The sequence below is a fragment of the Thamnophis sirtalis genome, unplaced genomic scaffold (genome assembly GCF_051295495.1).
Source record: "Thamnophis sirtalis isolate CommonGarterSnake01/CBP01778 unplaced genomic scaffold, rThaSir2_p1.2 scaffold_13, whole genome shotgun sequence".
NCBI lineage: Eukaryota > Metazoa > Chordata > Lepidosauria > Squamata > Natricidae > Thamnophis > Thamnophis sirtalis.
In genome coordinates this window covers 45,379,799-45,404,370 of record NW_028261393.1, presented here as the reverse complement: position 1 = coordinate 45,404,370, position 24,572 = coordinate 45,379,799, and the positions used below count along the sequence as shown (strand labels likewise).

The 24,572-nt window shown below is 41.4% G+C and overlaps 1 protein-coding gene across 2 annotated transcripts in view; it reads right to left on the bottom strand.

Annotated features, from left to right (window-relative positions):
• Window positions 1-24,572, bottom strand: part of DACH2 (dachshund family transcription factor 2) — a 321,366-nt gene that overhangs the window by 86,978 nt on the left and 209,816 nt on the right. For both annotated transcript variants that reach the window (XM_087727336.1, XM_087727337.1), the window contains one exon: window positions 15,872-15,997. In XM_087727336.1, the coding sequence (XP_087583462.1) occupies window positions 15,872-15,997 (126 nt within the window). The remainder of the gene's footprint in view (window positions 1-15,871; window positions 15,998-24,572) is intronic.

Sequence of the window (24,572 nt, the reverse complement as noted above, 5' to 3'; positions counted from 1 at the left end):
AGGCCTCTCTAAGCGGTTTACAGAGAGTCAGCATATTGCCCCCAACAATCTGGGTCCTCATTTTTCCCACCTCGGAAGGATGGAAGGCTGAGTCAACCCTGAGCCGGTGAGATTTGAACCGCTGACCTGCTGATCTAGCAGTAGCCTGCAGTGCTGCATTTAACCACTGCGCCACCTTGGTTCGTGCACACTTCACGTGACCTTGATTCTCTCTGTTTATGCAGCCTAGAACTGTGTTGGGTTTTTTGGTAGCTGCTACACACTGCTGGCTCATATTTAAATGGTTGTCCACTAGGATTCCAAGATCCCTTTCACAGTTACTACTATTGAGCAAGGTACCATCTATACTGTACCTGTGCATTTTGTTTTTGTTGCCTAAATGTAGAACTTTACTCTTTTCACCATTGAATTTCATTTTATTAGATAGTGCCCAATGTTCAAGTTTGTCAAGATCCTTCTGTATCTTAAGCCTGTCTTCTGGAGTGTTGGCTATTCCTGCCAGCTTGGTATCATCTGCAAATTTGATGAGTTCCCCATTTATTCCCTCACCCAAATCATTGATGAAGATGTTGAAGAGTATTGGGTCCAAAACACAGCCTTGGGGTACTCCACTGCATACTTCCCTCCATGTAGATGTAGTTCGATTGAGGACTGTTTGTCATGACCAGTCCAGGTAGTCCTCAATTTACAAATGTTCATTTAGTGGTCATTCAAAGTTACAACGACATTGTAAAATGTGAGTTACAACCGGTCCTATCATTGAAAATTGACGCATCCCCGTGGTCATGTGACCAAAATTTGGGCGCTTGCCAATCCACGTGTTTGGGATGGTTGCAGCATCCCAGGGTCATATAATTGCTTTCTGTGACCTTCCCAAGTTGGCTTCTGCAAACTCTATAGAGGGAAGCACGATTCATTTAACGAAAAAGATGGTAAAATCGACTCATTTAACAACTGCCTTGCTGAACAAAGGAAATCCTGGTCCCAATTGCAGTCCAAGTCAAGGACTGAGTCTTAATTAATCGATCCTTGGATATCAGTTTCTTGAGAAGGGTGCATGACTGTAGTATGTTCAGAGGCATCTTCTTACAGAACCTTGGTTAATGTGCAGTATTGCAGGCTAACTCTGCCCACTGCCAGCAGTTCAATCCTGACTGGCTCAAGAGTGACTCAGCCTTCCATCCTTCCCAGCTCGGTAAAATGAGGACCCAGATTGTTGGGGGCAAAATGCTGGCTCTGCCCACTGCCAGCAGTTCGATCATTATCGGATCAAGATTGATCCAGCCTTCCATGTTCTGAGATCGGTAAAATGAGGATCCAGATTGTTGGGGGCAATGTGCTGGCTCTATAAATCACGTAGACAGGCCTGTAAATCACTATGAAGCGGTATATAAGTCTAAGTGCTATTGCTCTTAGGATTCCTGGTGGCACAGTAGTTAGAATGCAGTATCGCAGGCTAACTCTGCCTACTGTCAGCAGTTCGATCCTGACCAGGTCAAGACTGACTCAGCCTTCCATCCTTCCAAAGACGGTAAAATGAGGACCCAGATAGCTGAGGGCAATATGCTGATTCTGTAAACTGCTTAGAGAGTGTTGTAAAGCACTATGGAGCAGTATATAAGTCTAAGTGTTATTGCTATTGCTATACCCAGGAAATCTAATGCAGGATTTTTGTCCTTATATAAATTTGGTGAGTAGTAAAATCTGAGCTTTGGTGAGTCATTGCCTTCTTATTCTTGCACATTTCCCAGTGTCCCATCACCACATTTCAAAAATGTCTACTTCTGTGTGTGATTACACTAACGAGTATCATGAGGGTTAAAATGACCTTTATTTCATTTATTTTTAGCTAATTCACAGCAAACTCTGAATCATCAGATTTCCACCCTCACCCCCCTTTCATCTTGTCCTTTCTAAATCATATTTTGTGACCTCAACAAGACAAACCAGGATTACAGGGAACTTGCTTTAAAATTCACTTAACTCTCTTTTGAAAAACTTACTTAAAACTTAAGAATGGGTCTTAGGAGGTTTCCTTAGCAGTATACGCTGGGCTTTTGTCAACTGCACTGGCTCTCGGCTTATTTCCAGCTCAAAATGTTCTATATTAAATGTCTTCATACTTAAGCTTCTTCACAGTCTGGGGTCTGAAAACCTACAGGATTCATAATCTCTCACAAAATGTGTTTGTCTGTCATCTTGTAGATCGTTCATCACTCAACACCAGTGGTTGGTTGACAAGGAGAAGACTTCTTGATGGCAAGATACAGGTTTTGGAATGTTCTCTTCCTCACTAGTTAGAATGGAATAACAGAGTTGGAAGGGACCTTGGAGGTCTTCTAGTCCAACCCCCTGCTTAGGCAGAAAATCCTACATGACTTCAGACAAATGGTTATCCAACATCTTCTTTAAAACTTCCAGTGTTGGAGCATTCACGACTTCTGGAGGCAAGTTGTTCCACTGATTAATTGTTCTAACTGTCAGGAAATTTCTCCTTAGTTCTAAGTTGCTTCTCTCCTTGATTAGTTTCCACCCATTGCTTCTTGTCCTGACCTCAGGTGCCTTGGAGAATAGTTTGACTCCCTTCTCTTTGTGGCAACCCCTGAGATATTGGAACACTGCTATCATGTCAGTCTTAGTCCTTCTTTTCATTAAACTAGACATGACCAGTTTCTTCCGCCGTTCTTCATATGTTTTAGCCTCCAGTCCCCTAATCATCTTAGTTGCTCTTCTCTGAACTCTTTCTAGAATCTCAATGTCTTTTTTACATCGTGGCGACCAAAACTGGATGCGGCATTCCAAGTGTGGCCTTACCAAGGCCTTATAAAGCGGTATTAACCCTTCACGTGATCTTGAAGCTGAGTGCTTTTAGGTAGAAATTGCTTTTACACAGCTGCTTACTTCCATATGTTTCACAGTGGATTTACTGTTTTGAATAGCCAGGTGTCCTAGGTATTCATTCAAGAGCCAGAAGTTCAAACCAGGAGGATAAATATTGATTTTAAATGTTTGCTACAATTAAAAAATATATACAAAACAGAAAATAAAGGCAACAACGTTATTCATTTGGTTACTGTTTGAAGTTAAAACAGCACAGAAAAGAATGACTTGTGACTGTTTTTTTCACACTTACGACCACTGAAGCAGCCTTTTGCTCATGTGATCCAAAATTCAGACACTTGGCCACCTGGCATCCTATTCTACTCGGTTCCAAAGTATGGAATGGGTGGGTGTGGGTTTTTTTGCTCATCCTTGGCAGCGGAATGGCTCAAGGCCCTTCTGAGTACAGAAAGTCCTTGACTTAAAATCATTCATTGAGTGAAGTTACAAAGCCACTGAAAAAAGGGGCTTCTGACCATTTTTCACATGAAGGGCGAAGCATCCCTAGGATGACGTGATCAGAATTCAGATGCTTGGCAACTGGCATGGACTTATGACGGTTGCAGTGTCCCAGGGTTTTGTGATCCTTTTTTTGCGACCTTCTGGCAAGCAAAGTCAATGGGGAAGCAGGTGTCACTTAACAACTGCGTTATTAACTGAACAACTACAGTGGTTCACTTAACAACTGCTGCAAGGAAGGTCATAAATTTGGGGAAAGACTCGGCTAACGAATGTCAATTGACCTTTAACGATAATTGATAGCAATGGAAATTTGGGGTTCAACTGTGGTCGTATGTTGAGGACTACATGCACACTAAATAAAAAACAATAACCAAGGCTATCTAACAACAAATCAGGAGTGCCATATGCATGAAAACGTAAACTTAAAGTGTGCAGGGACTGGATTAGAAAATAAATTCATGGAAAATAAAGCTACGAACCTCTTTGCAATTCCAATGCACAGATATAATTCTGTAGCTGATGGCTTAAAATAATGAACTTGGATTTTCAAGGGGTCTTTTAGAGTTCCAGGTTATTGTGTGGAGAACAACTGCAACTGGAAAGGTTCTTCTCCCTTGCACCCTCCGTGTCAAGGTTAATGAGCTAAAACTAGTTAAATTGATATTAGCAAATTAATGACTTTTTTTATAGTACACTGCATGGATTTTAACAGAAAGCTTAATGTGGAATAGTTAGTCTTAATTGAATTAGAAAAGTATCACACATATACAATTAAGCCTACAAAAGCTGGTGGCATTTTAAGGTAATTGCATCCAATTGCATCAAACTGGACTATTTGGGAACACAATGGATGCTTTGTCATTGTCACCCAGGTGACACCCTGATCTGCTTGGGAGGCAGCAAGTCCAACAGGTGTGCAAACAGGAAGTATCTTTAGCCTATGTCAGAACAGAATATGACAAACTTTCGAGAGATGGGATGGGAAAGGAGAAATGTGAGAGGAAGGAAGGAAATTGGGAAATGATAGGGAAGGGAAGGGAGAAAAATGAGGGGATGGAAAGGAAATTGGAAAGGAGGAGAAGGGAGGGAAGGGAGAAAGTGAGAGGAAGGAAGGAAATTAGGATGATAGGAAAGGGAAGTAAGGGAAGGGAGAAAGTGAGAGGAAGGAAGGAAATTAGGATGATAGGGAAGGAAAGGAAAGGAAGAGAAGAGAGAAAACTCAGAGGAAGGAAGGAAATTAGAAAATGATAGGGAAGGAAAAGTTGAAAAGACATTTAAAAGAGATTGGGCAGCCATTTGTCCAGAACAATATAGGGTCTTCTGACTGAGCAGGGTGCTGGAGTAAAAGACCCCCAAGATCCCTTCCAATTCTGTTATTCTGTATTATATTCTGATATAATACTAAGTGCACTTCATACCACCAAATCAAAACAGACACTGATGAGAGCTAAATAGCTTGAAATAGATCTATACTAGTCTCCCTTTATTTATTTATCAGCACAAATACTACACAAATGTAACAAAGGCAACAGTAAAATATTGGGCTTTCTGTCTGGATGGTCTCTTGTGACAAGCCGATGGACAGAGAATGGAAGCAGTTAGCTTCCTTCCATAATTGAGGCATACCAGGGGTTGTGACTTTAAATATATACCTTTCTCCCTGGCTCAGCTGATAACGGATCAGAGCCTGTGGTTTAGTGGTTAACACATCTGCCTAATACGCAATACAGCCCAGGTTCGAATCCCAGTAAGGGTATGGCTAGCTGATGAGAGCTAAATAGCTTGAAATAGATCTATACTAGTCTCCCTTTATTTATTTATCAGCACAAATACTACACACACACATATATATGAGAGAGAGAGAGAGATTTGGGCATTTGTTCAATGTAAATTGAAACCATACTGTCAAAATCTTGAGTTGCCAACTCCAGCTTCCCAGTTTTGTCAGGATCCCTGGATGGGATTCGTACTCAGAGCTTTTCAAGAGCCCAGGACCAGCTGAGTCCATCTACATATACATAAAGAAGCAATCAATGAAACAATTAAATGCTCAGATTGTCAGGAAACATCTTGCCTTCCACATAAATCAGGTTGTTGGTTTTTTTTTACATGGCTGCACATGGGTTTGATAAAATCAAGTCTGATTAAAATTGGCATTTATGGGGCTCCTGCTGTTGTCAGCTGTATAGCTGGAAGAAAATGTCTTTTCGCTCAGCATGGTGGGGAGGGGTTTCCAAAACCAAAGGAAAAATAATGTTTCCCTTCGTTTTTGGTTTTGCGTGGGGTTGCTCAGGATGAGAAACCCTTGAAAACATCTGATTCTGAGGAGTGCTTTTCCAAGGTCTCACCAGCTTAGTTCCTTCTCACCTTAACCTGCTAACTGTTGCTTTCTCTGGTTCTGAAAAGATAGTAATGTAACATCTGCAAAAAACCAACCAAGCTCAGAGAGCATCAAGGATTCCACGGTCCTTGTCCTCTTACTCCTTTTTCTTTCCTCCTCCTCCTCCTCCTCCTCCTCTCCACTCCCTTCTAGGATTGATGTTACGCAGTTTGGGTGATGAAACCTCTGCAAGAAAACAACCAAGCTCGGAGAGCACCAAGGAGCCCTCATTGCAACCCTGAACTACAAACACTCTCCCTTATTGGTATGTTTAGTCCTTCTGCTTTGGCCCATAACCTTTCAATGCAACCTGGACAAAGGTTGAACTGGAAAGCACAGCAAAATTTTATATTTAAGTACCTGATCCAGGAGGTGTAAGGCAGACACCTCAGGGCACTGTGAGCCCCCTGAACCTAAAATTACAATTCCCGTTACCCCTCTATCTGGATTGCAACTGGTATGTTGGTTGAGGATGATGGGGAAACAAAAATCCAATATTGTGATAAGTAACCATATGGTGAGAAGGCTGTCCTTCTGCAGAAGGAAAGAAGGAAAGGGGGGGGGGAGGAATGGATGGATGGAAGGAAGGGGAGATAGGAAGAAAGGAAGGAAAGGGCTGGCTGGAGGGCTGGATAGATGGAAAGAAAGAAGGAAGGAGAGATAGGAAGAATGGAAGGAGAGATAGGAAGGAAGGAAAGGAAGGACAGAAAGAAAGGAAGGAAAGGGATGGATGGAAGGAAGGGAGATAGGAAGAAAGGAAGGAAAGAGAGATAGGAAGGAAGGAAGAAAAGGGATGGAAGGAGGGTGGGATGGAAGGAAGGAAGGGGAGATAGGAAGAAAGGAAGGAGAGATAGAAAGGAAGGAAAGGAAGGGAGGAAGGGAGGAAGGAAGGAAAGGGATGGATGGAAGGAAAGGAGATAGGAAGAAAGGAAGGAAAGAGAGATAGGAAGGAAGGAAACGAAGGAAGGAAGAAAGAAAAGGGATAGAAGGAGGGTGGGATGGAAGGAAGGAAGGAAGGAAGGGGAGATAAGAAGAAAGGAAGGAGAGATAGGAAGAAAGGAAAGGAAGGAAGGAAGGAAAGGGATGGATGGATGGAAGGAAGGGAGATAGGAAGAAAGGAAGGAAAGAAATAGGAAGGAAGGAAGGAAGACTATGGAAACATTAATTTTTTTAAATTAATGGGTCTCATTAGATTGACATGGATCTTAGAAAATTGTTTTATTTCAAAAAGAAGGGATTTTCTTTGAAAACATGCAAACAACAACCATGGGAGGAGTCGTAAGAGGGAGTTAAAACAAACCTCACACTTTCTAAAAATTCCTCCTTACCAAATTTCCTATCCCACCAGAACCAGCCCTGCTCCAATTTGACATGGAAAAGAAAACAAATTGACCTGCAAGGCGAAGCCATAAATAACGTTATGGTGAATAGGACTGGATCAGACACAATCCCGCTTCTTTATTTAAAATAAAATCAATCTCTATGTTTTCTCCATTTTTTTCCCCTCCAGCACGCTTCCTGTCAATAGTGTGAAAAATGATATAGATTTCGGAGGGGAGCGGCCTCAGTGTAGCTTCTCTCATATTATTATTCCAGTATCATCTGTTACAAAGTAAGACCAATTCCCACATCTAATTACAAACAGGATTTCAGAGTCATTAAACAAAATACATTTCCATTAGTGCTGCTGTAAGAAGATAGGGGAGGGGAAATGAAGATTAGTCCATGCTGAATGTCTCTCTCCCCCCCCCCCCCAATGAAGGCTTTGAAGAGGTGAGACCTCTGCACTTCTACTATAAATTTGTGGGGAAAAAGGTTCATGAATGTAGACCATTTCTGAGCCCAAAACATGGATGAAAGAAAATAAAAGAGACAAAATTGTGTTCTGAACATTTCTTCGTTAGCCCTTTTATCACGAAGAAAATAAAAAGAAGAAAACTATGTTTTCATTTCATTAGCACTTTCGTCGTGCATTCATTCTTAAGGGCGATTTGGAAATAAAAATAAAACAAAAATCTGAATGGATACTTAAACTAGATTTTCATGACGTTAAACGCGTGGTAAGGCCACATTTGGAATCCTGCATCCAGTTTTGGTCGCCACGATGGAAAAAAGACGTTGAGACTCTAGAAAGAGTGCAGAGAAGAGCAACAAAGATGATTAGGGGACCGGAGGCTAAAACACATGAAGAACGGTTGCAGGAACTGGGTATGTCTAGTTTAATGAAAAGAAGGACTAGGGGAGATATGATAGCAGTGGTCCAATATCTCAGGGGCTGCCACAAAGAAGAGGGAGTCAAGCTATTCTCCAAGGCACCTGAGGACATGACAAGAAGTAATGGGTGGAAAATAAACAAGGAGAGAAGCAACTTAGAACTAAGGAGAAATTTCCTGACAGTTAGAACAATTAATCAGTGAAACAACTTGCCTCCAAAAGTTGTGAATGCTCCAACACTGGAAGTTTTAAAGAAGAGACTCAACAACCATTGTCGGAAGAGGGGTATGGTTTCCTGCCTAAGCAGGAGGTTGGACTAGAAGACCTTCAAGGTCCCTTCCAACTCTGTTATTCTATTCTATTCTATTCTATTCTATTCTATTCTATTCTATTCTATGCTATGCTATGCTATGCTATGCTATTTATCAACTCTCATCAAAAGTTGTATATTTTTGTTGTAAAGAAACAGTGGAGGGGGAAAAAATCAAAAGGATTAAGAGTAAGGAGATCTCCCCCCCCCCCCCAATGAAGCTCCTCATATAAGTATTGGAAGAATTCAGGATTTTCAAATGATCTGATCTGATCTGGGGTTTATAGATCAACATGCAGATAGATCTGCATTAGCCAACAGCTTCTGCCTACCCAGATGCTGTTAGGTTAAATGTACAGATAACAGAATATTTCATATTACATACACATTGGATTGCCAATTTTTATGCATTATTGAAAACAAAACTCCAACATTTTGAAGGCGCAGGAAGCACACAAACTTAGGAATCCATATAAGTGCCAAAGATTGGACTGCTAGACTGAATAGACAATATGTCTTTATTTATATTTTATATTTACATTAATTTATATAGCTGCTCATCTCAGTGGTTGCAGCTCTGGATAGCGTTAGATTAAAAACCAACAAATTAGATTAAAAAACCAACAACGAAAGACTTTCAAAATAATGTCCTGCTACCTTTTCTGCAAATTTCAGCTACGGGGAAACTCTGAGGATGAACGTCTGGTTGGAAGGAAGAATTTCAAAAGAAGCAAACCTCTTGTTGAATGATGTCATTTGTGATGTGGTCAGGAAGGGAGATGCCCGATATCCAATGGAACATTCACATTTCCATGGTATGGAGATAGCTTTCGGTCTCTATTGTTGCTGCCCAGCATTCAGTGCCATACAGTGCAACAGGGAGGAGGGTTGGCTTGTATGTCTTAGATTTAAGATGGGTTGGTATTCATCTGTCATTTAACACACCACCTCTTCTTCTTCTTGATCTGCTCATTAACTCGTAAGCCAGTTGTTGTTAGTTGCAAAGTTGTGTCTGACCCATCGCGACCCCCATGGACAATGCTCCTCCAGGCCTTCCTGTCCTCCACCATCCTCTGGAGTCCATTTAAACTCACATCGACTGCTTCGGTGACTCCAGCCAGCCACCTTACTCTCTTTCGACCCCTTCTTTTTTTGCCCTCAATCTTTCCCAGCATTAGGCTCCTCTCCAGGGAGTCCTTCCTTCTCATTAGGTGGCCAAAGGATTTGAGTTTCCTCTTCAGGATCTGGCCTTCTAAAGAGCAGTCAAGGTTGATCTCCTCTAGGACTGACTGGTTGGATGGCCTTGCAGGCCAAGGGACTCGCAGGAGTCTTCTCCAGCACCATAGTTCCAAGGCCTCCATTCTTTGGTTCTCAGCCTTCCTTATGGTCCAACTTTCACAGTCATCCATTGCAACTGGGAAAACCATACCCTCAACTATACACACTTTTGTTGGGTGTGTGTGTGATGTCTCTGCTTTTTAGTATGCTGTCTAGATTTGCCATAGCTTTCCTCCCCAGAAGCAAGCATCTTAATTTCTTGGCTGCAGTCCCCATCTGCGGTGATCTTGGAGCCCAGGAAAATAAAACCTGTCACTACCTCCATTTCTTCCCCATCTATTTGCCAGGATTTGAGAGGGCCGGATGCCACGATCTTAAGTTTTCTGAATGTTGAGTTTCAAGCCAACTTTTGCACTCTCCTCCTTCACCCGCATCAAGAGGCTCTTTGAGGCAAAGCCAACCGTAGCACGAGCAAACTACTTTTTAGATGGGAAAGAAAAAACCCAACTTCTTTTAATTGAAGACTCTAAAAGAGCTTGGAAGAGAATTGCTGACCACGTAATCACTTGGTCTGCCTGGACAGGGCTGAACATGAAAAGTTACAGGCGCAGAGCAGCCCACACACCTCTTCAACTCCGATCCCTCCTTCTGTGCTCCAACCCCACTTCTGCTAACTCGGCAATCCGCTGACAGATTTTTCGAGGATTTTCTAAATAATGCATAGGGTTTTCTTTTAGCGTGTCAGTGCAGAAGTATCAATTTTGCCCTGGTGTCATTTGTGATGCTGATTTTCCTTGACAGCATTCCATTAAACCAATGAGTTCCACCCCTCCTGATGCTCCTTTAAATATTCCTTTGAGTGATGTATTTGTGGGTGGTTTTTTACACACACACACACACACACACACACACACACACACACACACACACACACACACAGAGAGACAAAACAGATCGTGAAGGATGTTTGCATTTACAAGGAGGGGAAAGAAAATAATAATAAAATCCTGCGTGGCAGGTACAGAGTGGGAGGTGGGGAAAATGCGCACTCTCTCTTGAAAGAATTTCGCGAAGGTTAACGCCTCTTTGTTTTAGCCGAAGGAAGCTCGGGGCTATATGGCAACACATTTCAGCGCTGGCGTCTAAATTTTTATCCACTGGAAATTTATGAACCAGGCCAATTTTCAACTTTCCAAAAGTTCTGTGTGATGCAGACTCTCTCTTTCTCTTTCTCTCTCTCTCTTTCTCTCTCTCTCTCGCTCTCTCTCTCTCACACACACACACACACACAAACACACACACAGACACCAACAACAGATAGAAGCAGAGGTTTCTCCATGCATAATGACCTAAAGGAAAGTTGCTGTAATGTTTAGGAAGCATGACTTGCTCTGCGATTCAAAGAAAAGATGGAATATCTTTTACAGGTACTGATTTGCAGGATGAAAGAAAAGGAGGAGGAGGGAGGAGGAGGAGGGGAAGAAGGAGGAGGAGGAGAAGAGGAAGAAAAAGAAAAAGAAGGAGGAGGAGGAGGAGATGAAGAAGAGGAGGAGGAGGAGGAGGAAGAAGAAGAAGAAGAAGAGGAAGAGGAAGAGGAAGAGGAAGAGGAAGAAGAAGAAGAACCGCCAAGTTCTACAAACCTGTAGTGAACTTACAACCACAATTGGGACGGACATAGCAGGAAACCACACAACCAATTTTTCAGCCACTGCAGTTTGGACAAGTTTGGTAGGACTGTGTTTCGGCTACCGAAAAAAGAGTTCACCAGGAGGCTGAACTTTTACAGAGGGTTCCAATGCCAGCAAAACCAAAACCAAATGTAAAATTCTATAAAAATAAATTATGGTACAGGTAGTCCTGGGCTTACACAGTGGAATCCAGAATTTCTGCGGTTGCTAAGCAAGACAGTTGTTACATGAATTTCGCCCCCATTTTAAGGACTTTTCCTGCTGCAGTTGTTAAGCGAATCACTGCTGTTGTTAAGCTAGTAACATGGTTATTAAATGAATCTGGCTTCCACATTGACTTTGCTTGTCAGAAGGTTGCAAAAGGTGATCACATGACCCTGGGACACTGCAACCGTCATAAATATGAGTCAGCTGACAAGCATCTGAATTTTGATCACATGACATGGGGATTTTGCAATGGTTGTAAGTATGAAAAACTAGACAAGAATACCTCCAAGCTCCCTTCCAGCTCTATTCTATTCTATTCCATTTTCTATTCTACTCTATTCTTTCATTTTAATTCCTATTCTGTTCTATTCTGTTGTGTTCTATTCATTCATTCTAATTTCTATTCTATTCTTTCATTCTAATATCTATTCTATTCTATTCATTGTTATTCTATTCTTTCATTCTATCTATTCTATTCTATTCTTTCATTCTAGTATCTATTCTATTCATTCATTCTAATATCTATTCTTTTTATGTAAGCCGCCCTGAGTCCCTTCAGGGAAAAGGGCGGCCTATAAATGTTAATAAAATAAAAATAAATAAATAAATTTTAATTTCTATTCTATTGTATTATATTCTTTTCTTTCATTCTAATATCTATTCTTTCATTCTAATATCTATTCTATTCTATTCTATTCTTTCAGTCTAATATCTATTCTATTCTTTCATTCTAATATCTATTCTATTCTATTCTTTTATTCTAATATCTATTCTAATCTATTCTATTCTATTCTGTTCTATTGTACCCTATTCTAAAAATGGTCATGTGTCACTGTTTTCAGTGCCATTGCAGCTTGGAACAGTCACTAAATGAATTGTTGTTAAGTCAAGGTGTAGCTGTATGTATTTTCCATCCCACTAGTGCCAATGGCCCTATGGCAAACTCTCATTTTTCCAAAGTCAACCGGCAACTTCTAACTCTTTGTAATTCTGCCCTGAAGTGTGTGCGTGTGTACATTGTGTGTCTTTGTGCGTTAGCAGTATGTCTTCAAAAGAATGGAAGATACACCGTTCAAAACAAATGTGAAGGCCCATGTTTCTGACTTGACAGCTACAGTTGTAATCCTTCAAGCGCCTATTTCCGCCGCCCCCCCCCCCAAAAAAAACTCTCAAAAGCCGTAACCTTTCGTGATTAATTATAAAGTTTCAGGAGCAATAGTACACAGACTAATTTCCTAAAACAATAAAAAGGCAGAATTTCTCATTTGGAACTAAATGAAACACGAACAGGTTGTTATTCATGCTGAAATCAAGATGCGCAGTCATGTTGCAACCATTAGAGAAGCTATTAAACGCAACCTCGAATCAGAGAAACTGTAGGTCTGTCTCCTTAAAATAAAATGTTTGCCTCGGTGAACGTGGCTGACTGCTTCGGTGTGTGTTTTGTGTATGTGTGTGCGCGCGCGCTGCGTCTGCTGATTTCGGAAGATGGGACGTTCAAAATACAACCTTCTTTTATTTTTGGTTTATTCATTTCAAGCCATGATGTAGACTAATGGGCTGAATACCTTATGTATGACCAGAGTTGAGCATAGCATTTGTTTTGTTGAGCAAGGCAGTTGGGAAGTGAGTTTTGCCCCATTTTACGACCTTTCTTGCCGCACGTTATTAAGCGAATCACTGCAGTTGATCGCTGCAGCACAGTTCTTAAGTGAATCTCGCTCCCGCGTTGATTTTGTGCGTCAGAAGGTCGCAGAAGGAGACCGAAGTCAGTAAAATGAGGATCCAGATTGTTGGGGAGAGGGGGCGCAATAGTGCTGACTCTGTAAGCCACTTAGAGAGAGCTGTAAAAGCACTGTAAAGTGGTATATAAGTCTAAGTGCTATTGCCCTTCCTTCCTTCCTTCCTCCCTCCCTAATAAGAGTAATAAGAGCTGTGATGGCACAATGATTAGAATGTAGTATTGCAGGCTAATTCTGCTGACTGCCAGCAGTTCAATCCTCACCAAGCTCAAGGTTGACTCAGCCTTCCATCCTTCCAAGGTGGGTAAAATGAGGACCCAGATTGTTGGGGGCAATAGGCTGACTCTGTAAACCGCTTAGAGAGAGCTGTAAAAGCACTGTGAAGTGGTATATAAGTCTAAGTGCTATTGCTCTTCCTCCCTCCCTCCCTCCCTCCCTCCCTCCCTCATAAGACTAATAAGAGCTGTGATGGCACAATGATTAGAATGTAGTATTGCAAGCTAATTCTGCTGACTGCTGACTGCTGGTTGCCTGCAATTTGGCAGTTTGAATCTCACCAGGCTCAAGGTTGACTCAGCCTGCCATCCTTCCGAGGTGGGTAAAATGAGGACCCAGATTGTTTGGGGGCAAAATGCTGACTCTGTAAACCACTTAGAGAGAGCTGTAAAAGCACTGTAAAGTGGTATATAAGTCTAAGTGCTATTGCTATTTACCCATTCTGGTCTTTGGGAGTGGCTGGGGATGACTAATGCTTCCAAACCTCTAAATTGCATGCAAATGGAGATTATTTTGCATAAGGTGAATGCCTTTACCTGCACAATTTTTCCTTCTGACGGAGCCTTCATATTGCCATTTTCCAAAGTCAAAAGGCATGATTAACATTTAAAAAAGAAAGAAAGAAGGAAAAAAGGGAAAACAAAATTGTTGCCAAAAAAGGAGAGAGAGAAAACAACCCAGTGGGACTCGGCAGGGGATCTCATATGCATGTAGGGATTTTCCTGCCAATTACAGATGATTTCTTAAAGAGGAGGGAAAAAAATAGCATAATTCATGTTGCATTAAGACAATAATGGAAAAAGTCATCTTCCACTCTGCATTCCCGCAGCTGCTTTAGGTGTGATGTGCTCTCATTTCCCAATAAAATGATTGTTCTAAAGGATGCATCTTCAAGAATGGACTTTGAAAGTTATGAACTTAGCCGAAATGGCCAAAATTTCAGCATATCTCAAAGAACATTCAAACGAGAGATATAAACGAGACTGGAAAAAATGGATTGATTACATAAAAAGTAAATATGGGACTAAGAAACTCCAGATAGCTTATGCTTAGTATCAGTAACAATTTAAATTGTTTAAAATTTGGGTAACAGTAAGGAGCTGAGTTCAATGTAGAGATATTTTAGACTGTGATTGTCCAAAAGTTATACCACGTATGGTCTTTGGGAAGTCGGGGGGAGGGAAGGGAGGTGGGGATTTAGGGGGAGGGGGGAGGGGGGAAATACAATATGTGTTAAATTCCATGATTGCATTTGTATACTGTGGCTTTTCAATGTTAGTGCGAAAATAGAACAAACCGAATATACTGGAAGATAATAGAAATATACCGAAGGAAAGAGTTGAGTGAAAGAAGAAGGAGGGTGGAGAGGGTGAGAGAGAGGAGGAGGAGAAGGGAGGGAGGGAATGGATTAGAGGGAGTGACAGGGTTAGGGTTAGAAAGAAGGGGAGGGGAAGTAGGCGTAGAGGGGTGTGTGAGAAGGAAGAATGAAAGTTGGAGGGGGTTGAAAGAGGGTGTATGGTGGGCCAAGGTGGTATATTGGGTTTGTATTGTAGAGGGCATTTTCTATATAAGTGAAGGCTGTGTTTATTACTCAATGTTATATGCCCTGATCAAGCACAGTAAATATGTGATTGTATAGAATGAAAACATAATAAAATATATATATACAACGAAAAAAAAAAAAAGGATGCATCTTATCCAAAATAGCAACAGAGGAAAATAAAACCCCTTTTTAATTATCCATGTATTAAACTCTAGCTAGAATTGCATGTGCACAACATTGGAAAAGTGAAGAGATTCCTATTGATGAGAAGGTGATCAGGAAAACATTAGAATGTGCAGAAATGAATAGATTAACAATAATAATTAAAGAAAAAGAACAAACTGAATATTATATTATATAGGATTTTATCAATGGTTAGAGGAAAAAGGGAAATTGGAAATAAGGGAAGAAGACTAAAGAAGAGAAAAGATATGTTAAGACAAAGGTATAAACTAGATGATAATTGTTAGTATTATGATGAGGAAGATAATTATGCTTAATGTTATTATCGTAATTTTATTAGAAGATGTTAAGAGGAAAATGAATAGGTTAATAATGTTCAATTGCTTAATATATAGCAATTTTAAGATTAGAGAATTAATATTAATGTGAAGGATGTTGTAAATGTTGAAAGCTGTTGCAGAGAGATATCTGTACCCAGAAGAACAATGTTTAAGGAAAGATGGAATGTTTTTTATGTTGAAAAATAAAAAATAAAACACTTTTAATACAAAATAAGAAAGAAAATAAAACCCCTTTTTGTATCTAATACGATCCTTCATAAAGTCCAGTTGCCTACTAGAAAAAGCATCTTTGGGACAACCATGACCTGGTGATTGGGAATTTCCACAGATGTGCAAACAATTCACAGTTGAGACTTGCTTTATTTACCTGCATTCGAATTCAGTTCTTCGTTCTCCGACTCGGTCCCATTCTGACTTCCGCTTCCATGGAGGCTGTTCATGGCCATAAGCTTAATCTTCTGCAACTTCATTGCTTCAGCCATGGCTGTGAGTCCTGTTTGCAGAGGCAGAAAGAGAAAGAGAGAAAGAAAAAGAGAGGAACAGAAAGAGGGAAAGGGAGAAAGGGAATGAGAGAGAAAGAGTGAAAGAAAAAGAAAAAGAGAGAAAAAGAAAGGAAAAGAGAATGAGAAATATAGAGATAGTGAAAGAGAAAGAAAGAAAAAAGAGGAGAATGAGGGAAAGGGAGAGAGAAAGGAAATGAGAGCGAAAGAGTGAAAGAAAAAGAGAGAAAGAGAAAGGAAAAGAGAATGATAGAGAGAGAAAGAAAAAGAGAGGAACAGAAAGAGGGAAAGGGAGAAATGGAATGAGAAAGAGTGAAAGAAAAAGAAAAAGAGAGAAAAAGAAAGGAAAAGAGAATGAGAAATATAGAGATAGCGAAAGAGAAAGAGAGAAAAAAAAGAGAGGAGCAGAACGAGGGAAAGGGAGAGAGAAAGAGTGAAAGAAAAAAAGAGAAAGAGAAAGGAAAAGAGAATGAGAGAGAGAGAAAGAAAAAGAAAGGAACAGAAAGAGGGAAAGGGAGAGAGAAAGGGAATGAGAGAAGAGAGAATGAAAGAGAAAGAACAAGAGAGAAAGAGAAAAGGAAAGAGAATGAAAAGAGAATGAGAAAGAGAGAGAAAGGGAAAGAGAAAAAGAGAAAGAGAATTAAGGTTACATTAATTAATCAGACTATTCCAAACATTACTAATCTTCCAGTTTTGATCAAATGTCAACATTCATAAAACTATGGATAATTCCACAATTGGGATCAGAATTTGTTCAGTGATTCAATTCATGCTATCTGACTTTGCCCATCAGAAATCAGCTGGGATGGTTGTAGAAAACTCTCCAGAAAACTAGAAAGGATCCCTTCACAGATATATGTATCTGTGTATGTTTTTCCTAGGGTTTTTCTTTTTTTGCCAAACAATTTTACCTAATTTGAGGGTATTGTGTGCATGCTTTTTTCTCTAATATGTGTACTTTTAATACACATTTGGGAAGATCCCCCAAATGGTAAATGTTGTCATTATTGTGAACCCTGCTTCATTATATTTTTTTGGAACTGCTACTTTGGTTCTGCTACCTTAAAATGTGAATAAAATATGATCCATTTCTCCTCTATTCCTGACGGGGAGGCTGTCCCACAATCTAAGATACATAAAAGAAAACAATGCTTCCTTTCCACTTTTTATAAGAGCAAGTTACAACTTTTAAACTTTTATATTGCGTAGATAAAGATAACGGTTCCCCTCGCACGTATGTGCTAGTCGTTCCCGACTCTAGGTGGCAGTGCCGCTTCAAAGCCAAAGAGCCAGCCCTGTCCGAAGACGTCTCTGTGGTCATGTGGCTGGCATGACTAAACACCAAAGGCGCATGGAGCGCTGTTACCTTCCCACCAAAGGTGGTTCCCATTTTTCTGCTAGCATTTTTTATATGCTTTCGAACTGCTAGGTTGAAAGAAGCTGTGATAAGTAATGGGAGCTCAATCCGTTATATGGTGCTAGGGATTCGAACCGCCGAACTGCCGACCTTTCTGATCGACAAGCTCAGCGTCTTAGCCATTGAGCCACCATGTCCCGTTGCGTACATACACATGGTGAAAATTTGCATTTTCACAAGAACTATTCCCAAGAGTCTTCAAAAAAAAAACCACAATCTGCAGATTAATAGAGGCTATCCATTATTAATTAATCAGAACAATTAGTGGAAATTAAAACTAATATCAGTTAGATGCATTAATAAGATTATTCCCAACAAATGTATGGAGCAAATAACTTAATGGATAGATTATTAATGATATTAATGATTGAACAGATGGATATTAAAGACATGACAGATGCTACCTAGAACTGATGGAATTTATTTAAAACAGTCTTTGAAAAACCGGTAAATTATATATTTCTCCCATTGGAAGATATGCCAAATTGATGCTTTCCCATGGACAGGTGTTTTTAAATTGCCACTAGGAAGACCTTGCCTTACAGTTTCTATCTCCATTAGATGCCAAGGTTGTTCTCTAGCACCAGTAGACTGGAAGAAGAACAGAAAAGTGAAGGCCACTTTGGGTTCAGTTCATTGTAGGGGTGAAATCCAGCAGGTTCTGACAGGTTCTGGAGAACTAGTAGCAGAAATTTTGAGTAGTTCGGAGAACCAGCAAATGCCACCTCTGGCTGGCCCCCGAATGGGGTGGGAATGGAGATTTTGCAATATCCTCCCCCTGGGGTGAGGAGGGAATGGAGATTTTGCAGTATCCTTCCCCTGGAGTGGGGAGGGAATGGAGATTTTACAGTATCCTTCCCCTGGAATGGAGAGGGAATGGGGATTTTGCAGTATCTTTCCCTCAGGAGTGGGGAGGGAATGGAAATTTTGCAGTATCCATCCCCTGGAGTGGGATGGAAATGGAGATTTTGCAATATCCTTCCCCTGGAGTAGGGTGGGAATGGAGATTTTGCAGTATCCTTCCTCCGGAGTGGGGAGGGAATGGAGATTTTGCAGTATCCTTCTCCTGGAGTGAGGAGGGAATGGAGATTTTTCAATATCCTTCCCCTGGAGTGGGGAGGGATTGGAGATTTTGCAATATCCTTCCCCTGGAGTGATGAGGGAATGAAGATTTTGCAGTATCCTTCCCCTGGAGTGAGGAGGGAATAGAGATTTTGCAATATCCTTCCCCTGGAATGGGGAGGAAATGGGGATTTTGCTATATCCTTCCTCTGGAGTGGGGTGGGAATGGATATTTTGCAGTATCCTTCCCTTGGAGTGGGGTGGGAATGGAGATTTTGCTTCTTTCTCTGCCATGGTCACCAAGCCATGCCCACCAAGCCACACCACGCCCACCAAGCCACACCATGCCCACCAAGCCACGCCCACAGAACCAGTGGTAAAAAAAAATGAATTTCACCACTGGTTCATCACCTAGTTGAGTTGACCTAGGACACAACTGTGCAGGTGTTGGGGGCAGCTGCACAAAAATGGTTTTACTATTAACTTTAGCCAGGGTGCTTTTCAACCGTCTATCTATCCTACGGACAGAGATGATCCTTGATGACATATTTGTCCACTCTAATTACACAGAAGCAGGCTTCAAAAACAGACGTTTTCACCCTGAGCATCCTTCCTAAGCCCTCCTCAGCTGCTTTGAAACATTCCCTCTAGATCAGTAATGGCGAACGTGTTAAGACATTGAGTGCCCAAACTGCGTCCGTGCGTGCATGCCCAAATGGAAACATGTGCATGTGCAGACAAACTTGCACCAACATGTGCACGCATGTGCAGGCACACACAGCAGAGATTCGAAGACCAGCTGGCCGGCGAGAGGTCAGGTCTTTTTCTTATGTGAGCTTCTGTTTCGTCGTTTGCAGGGAACCAGAAGCTCATGAAAGACACGGAGATCTGACCTTGGGCGATGGCGCATGTGCCAGCTCTGCATGGCACCTCTGGCCTGCATGCCATAAGTTCACCATCACGGTTCTAGACTTTTAGGAAACTTTTATCATTTATTGTTAACTCCTTTTGTTTTTAGACCACTGGGCACATAGAAGAGTGGGATGAATGTTCTCTGTCTCCCTTCAAGGGAAGGACTGGGCAAATCCATGCAGTGGTTTCCCCTTGCTGTCCCATTCTTAGGGCTAAGAGAGGGGGGACTGGCCTAAAGTCAGCTTCAAACCTAAGGCAAGTCTAAAACTCTGGGTCTCCCAATTTCTAGCCTGGTCCCTTATACCACTACACCTAACTGACTCTCAAATCACTTGCATACACCTACCAGTCTAGCACTGATGATGTTTCCTAGTTGGGTGGTGAAACGTCTGCAAGAAAACAACCAAGCTCAGAGAGCACCAAGGACCCCGCAGTTCAATTCTGAGCTTTAGATATTCTCTTCTGTTGATACCAGTTCCTACTAGCGTGCTTAGGGTCTACTCGAGGCCACAAAACCAAACAAAAGGAGCTCTGGAGACTGGCACCAGAGTGTGCCAACTCCCCCTTTAAAAAGCACTGGGTAGCCAGATGAATGCTAAAGGCTATTTTTGTGACTGTGTTGGTGCCCATGGATCACAGTTGAGGATGTGAGCGTTACAATATTCTTTACTGGCCAAGAGTAATGGGACACATACAAAAATTGTCTCTGGTGCATAAGCTCTTGGTGTACATACAAACAGCAAAGTGATAAATCATAAAATGCAATCATAAGATACAAGTTCCAGATACTTCCGGCTGCACCACAGGGGCAGCTGATTTAAAGATTTAACTACCATTCTATCCTGAAATCTACTTTGTTATTTCCCTAGAGCAGGGGTGTCAAACTCAAGGCCCAGGGGCCAGATCCAGCCCACGGAATGCTTAGATCTGGCCCATGGGGATGCCCCGGAAATAGCGAAGAACCGGCCCGCAGTGCCTCTGCCAGCTCAAAGCGGAGCTCACGAGGGCCGTGCGTTTTCCCCACACCCAAGTTCCATTTTCACTGGCAGAGGGTTGCAGGAGGCCGTCCCAGCTGAAAACGGAGCTCATGAGGGCCGTGCATGGCTCCCTTCCGTTCCGTTTTCCCTGGCAGAGGGTTGCAGGAGGCCATCATAGCCGAAAACGGAGCTTGGGAACGCCCTCCGACACAAGTGATGTCATGCTGGCCACGCCCACCCCAGCCAAACCCACCCCGGCCCCCCGAGGTCAAACACAACACTGATGTGGCCCTCAATGAAATTGGGAGTTCTAGTTTTTTCACATATAGGAAACATTTTGCAGTGAAAAACCTTGATTCACGAGTTCCTGCTTACTGTCAGAAGAAATGTAGTCCATAATAGTGTTACACCAAGCTCCACAACATTTGTTAAAGTGTAGAAAATGTGACTTAATTCTACGGTGGTAGACTTACTTTATCTTCTTTGCCTATTAAGCTGTTTACAAATTGCTTTTAAGTTTTATGTGTGTTTGTGTTTGTGTGTTGAAGCCACATTTGGATGTGACATTTAATGTAGTCATGTACCTCTTTAAAAAAAAATATTATGCCTTTGCAACAGCATGATGTTCTTTCAGTGATACATCAACTCGGTAACAACAAGGCAAGCCTTTAAAAATTATTTCTGCAAGAGACGGGGAGAATAGTAGGCTTAAAATACATTTTTCTCTGGTTCTTCCCAACAATTGTATGTTGCACTGAAGTGCGGTGTTTTCAAATGATGGCAGGAAGTGTCCAATGCATTTTGATTTCACTTTTAATTTCCTTTTATACATATAAAAAGCAAAATCTTCTCTCCACTTTTTCCCAAAGTGATTGAACTTTGGAAAACAAGTCTGTTGGACTTCTATTCCAACGGAGGTTTTTTTTCCCCCGTCCCAAACTATAAATATAAAAACATTAATCCAAAAGTTTGCGATAGGAAAAACGATGCTCTTCCCATTATTTCTGTGCTGATTTGTGTAATAATGAACACCTTGGAGTCCTATTGGACAACCATTTAAATATAAGCCAGCAGTGTGCAGCAGCTGGCAAAAAAGCCAACACCTTCTATGTTGCATAAACCGAGGGATAGAATCAAGATCACGTGAAGTGTTAATACCACTTTATAATGTCTTGGTAAGGCAACACTTGGAATACTGCGTTCAGTTTTGGTCACCATGATGTAGAAAATATGTGGAGACTCTAGAAAGAGTGCAGAGAAGAGCAACAAAGATAATTAGGGGACTGGAGACTAAAACATATGAAGAACGGTTGCAGGAACTGGGTATGTCTAGTTTAATAGAAAGAAGGACTAGGGGAGACATGATAGCAGTGTTCCAATATCTCAGGGGTTGCCACAAAGAAGAGGGAGTCAAACTATTCTCCAAGGCACCTGAGGGTAGAACAAGAAGCAATGGGTGCAAACTAATCAAGGAGAGAAACAACTTAGAACCAAGGAGAAATTTCCTGACAGTTAGAACAATTAATCAGTGGAACAGAAGTTGCCTCCAGAAGTTGTGAATGCCCCAACACTGGAAGTCTTTAAGAAGATGTTGGATAGCCATTTGTCTGAAATGGTATAGGGTTTCCTGCCTAGGCAGGGGGTTGGACTAGAAGACCTCAAAGGTCCCTTCCAACTCTGCTATTGTATTGTATTGTATTGAACCTCATTAACACTAGATGGAAAGAGGATGCAGTTGGCATCTTACAAAGAAGAATTCCATTTTTAGATCTTCTGGACGCAGGTTCTTAGAATGCTTATTTTGTTGGCTCGTTTTATTTCCTAAACTTCCCCCCCCCCCCTGCGGCAGACGTTAAAGTTTTACAAAAGCTATTAATTTGAAAGGAAAACAAAACCAACCGCCCCCCAAACCATCAAATGGAAGGCAGTTCATTTTGGCCACGATATCACTCACAAATTGAAGCATTATATAGAAGAGCTAAACAATGCCAAATGGATTTTGCCGAGATCAAAAGCCAAATATATTTGGCTGCTTTCATCTCCACTGTTCCATTTACTAGGAGCCTGACCTTAGTCAAACATCTATTAAAGTTAGCTTTTTGATCTTTCTCCCTCTCCGTGCCTTTCCCCCTCCCCTTTTGAAAAAAAAAAAGAATGGGGGAAACAGTCAATCTGAAGAAATCTCCTTCCAAAGACAATCGGATGACTATGTTGGACATTCTAGAGGCATCTAAGTAAATAGGATTCTTGAACGAATGTGATAGAACTCTGGTTAAACAGGACAATGATTTTTTTGTGTGTGATTAAGACAAGATGAAAAACCCTCAGGTCATTGGAAACCTGTTAGCTGGTCAGCCCCCCCCCCTTCCCTTCTTGGTCCTTTGATTTGAAAATGCTTTGAAATTTGATAACAGGTAACTGCTCAGCTGTGATCTCCTTTCCTTCTCCATGGCTCAAAGTTTGCTGGTTTTTAATTTGGTAAAAGGATGGCTGGCTACTAAGGGATGAGATCCGGGGTCAGGTTTCAGAGGCCTTCCAAAAAATATTACTTCAGTTTCGAGGCCATCAAATCGTTGGACTAAGATCCTGTCCGTCCTAAATTTCACAGAGTCTGACACGAAGGGAATAGAATGGAGTTAGCAGAACAGAATGGAACTATCAACTGAGGTGTGCAAATAATGGAAACTACATTTCTTTTGAATTACCGTATTTTTCAGAGTATAAGACGCACCTTTTTTCCTCAAAAAAGAGGCGGAAAATCTGGGTGCGTCTTATACACCGAATACAGCATTTTTTGCCTTCTGAAGGCCCACCCCTTCACGAAAATGGCCATGCATAGCCTTATGGGGGCTTTTAGAGAGTTCCTGGGGGCTGGGGAGGGCAGAAATAAGCAAGAAACAGGTCATTTTTGCCCCCCCAGCCCCCAGCAGCACTCTATAAGCCTCCATAAGGCTATGCATGCAATTTTTTTGACAAAAAACGGGCCCGTTTTCATGGAAAAATGGGCTGTTTTTTGCTCGTTTTTGCCCCCACCCCCAAGGAATACTCTGCAAGCCCCCCCAAGGCTATTCATGCCTTTTTTAAAAAAACAGGCCCGTTTTCACGAGGTTTGCAGAGTGCAAAAACTTTTTTTCCCTTTTTGAAAGCTGTTTAACTGATTGATGAGAATTACATTGATCAAGTACTGTGCCAGCAGAAACACCTACCTATCTACTGTATTTCTCTCTTTCTCTCTAACCCTCTACCTACTGTATTTCTCTCTCTATTTCTCTCTCTCTACCTAACTACTCTCTCTCTCCCTACCTATCTACCGTATTTCTATCTATCTATCTACCTACCTACCTACCTACCTACCTACCTACCTATCTATCATCTATCTATCTATCTATCTATCTATCTATCTATCTATCTATCTATCTATCTATCCCTCTACCTACCAACCTACCTACTCTCTCTCCCTACCTATCTACCGTATTTCTCTCTCTTTCTATTTCTCTCTCTCTATCCCTCTACCTACCTACCTACCGACTCTCTCTCTCTACCTACCTACCCTCTCTCTCTCCCTACCTACCTACTGTATTTCTCTCTTTCTCTCCCTCTTTATCCCTCGATCTACTTTTAAAAAAATAATTTGCCTCTTCAAAACCTTGGTGCATCTAATACTCTGGTGCGTCTTATACTCCGAAAAATACGGAAATTTCAAACTAGTGTTAATTGTTGGGATGAAACTCAGAAAACTTTAAGGATTTGGTAGAGATCTGTTTAAGAAATCTAGTCTTCTAGTCATAGAATAACCGAGTAAAAGAGTTGGAAGGGACCTTGGAGGTCTTCTAGTCCAACCCCCTGCTCAAGCTGGAAACCTGATACTATTTCAGACAAATGGCTGTCCAGTCTCTTCTTAAAAACTTCTGGGGTTGGAGGATTCAGAACTTCTGGGAACAAGTTGTCCCACTGATTAATTGTTTCGTCAGGAAATTTCTCCTTAGTTCTAAGTTGCTTCTCTCCTTGATTAGTTTCCAGACATTGCTTCTTGTCCTCCCTTAGGTGCTTTGGAGAATAGTTTGACCCCCTATTCTTTGTGGCAACCCTTGAGATATTAGAACACTGCTATCAAGTTACCCCTAGTCCTTCTTTTAATTAAACTAGATACACCCAGTTCCTACAACCGTTCTTCATATATGACCCAATCTCCAGTCCCCT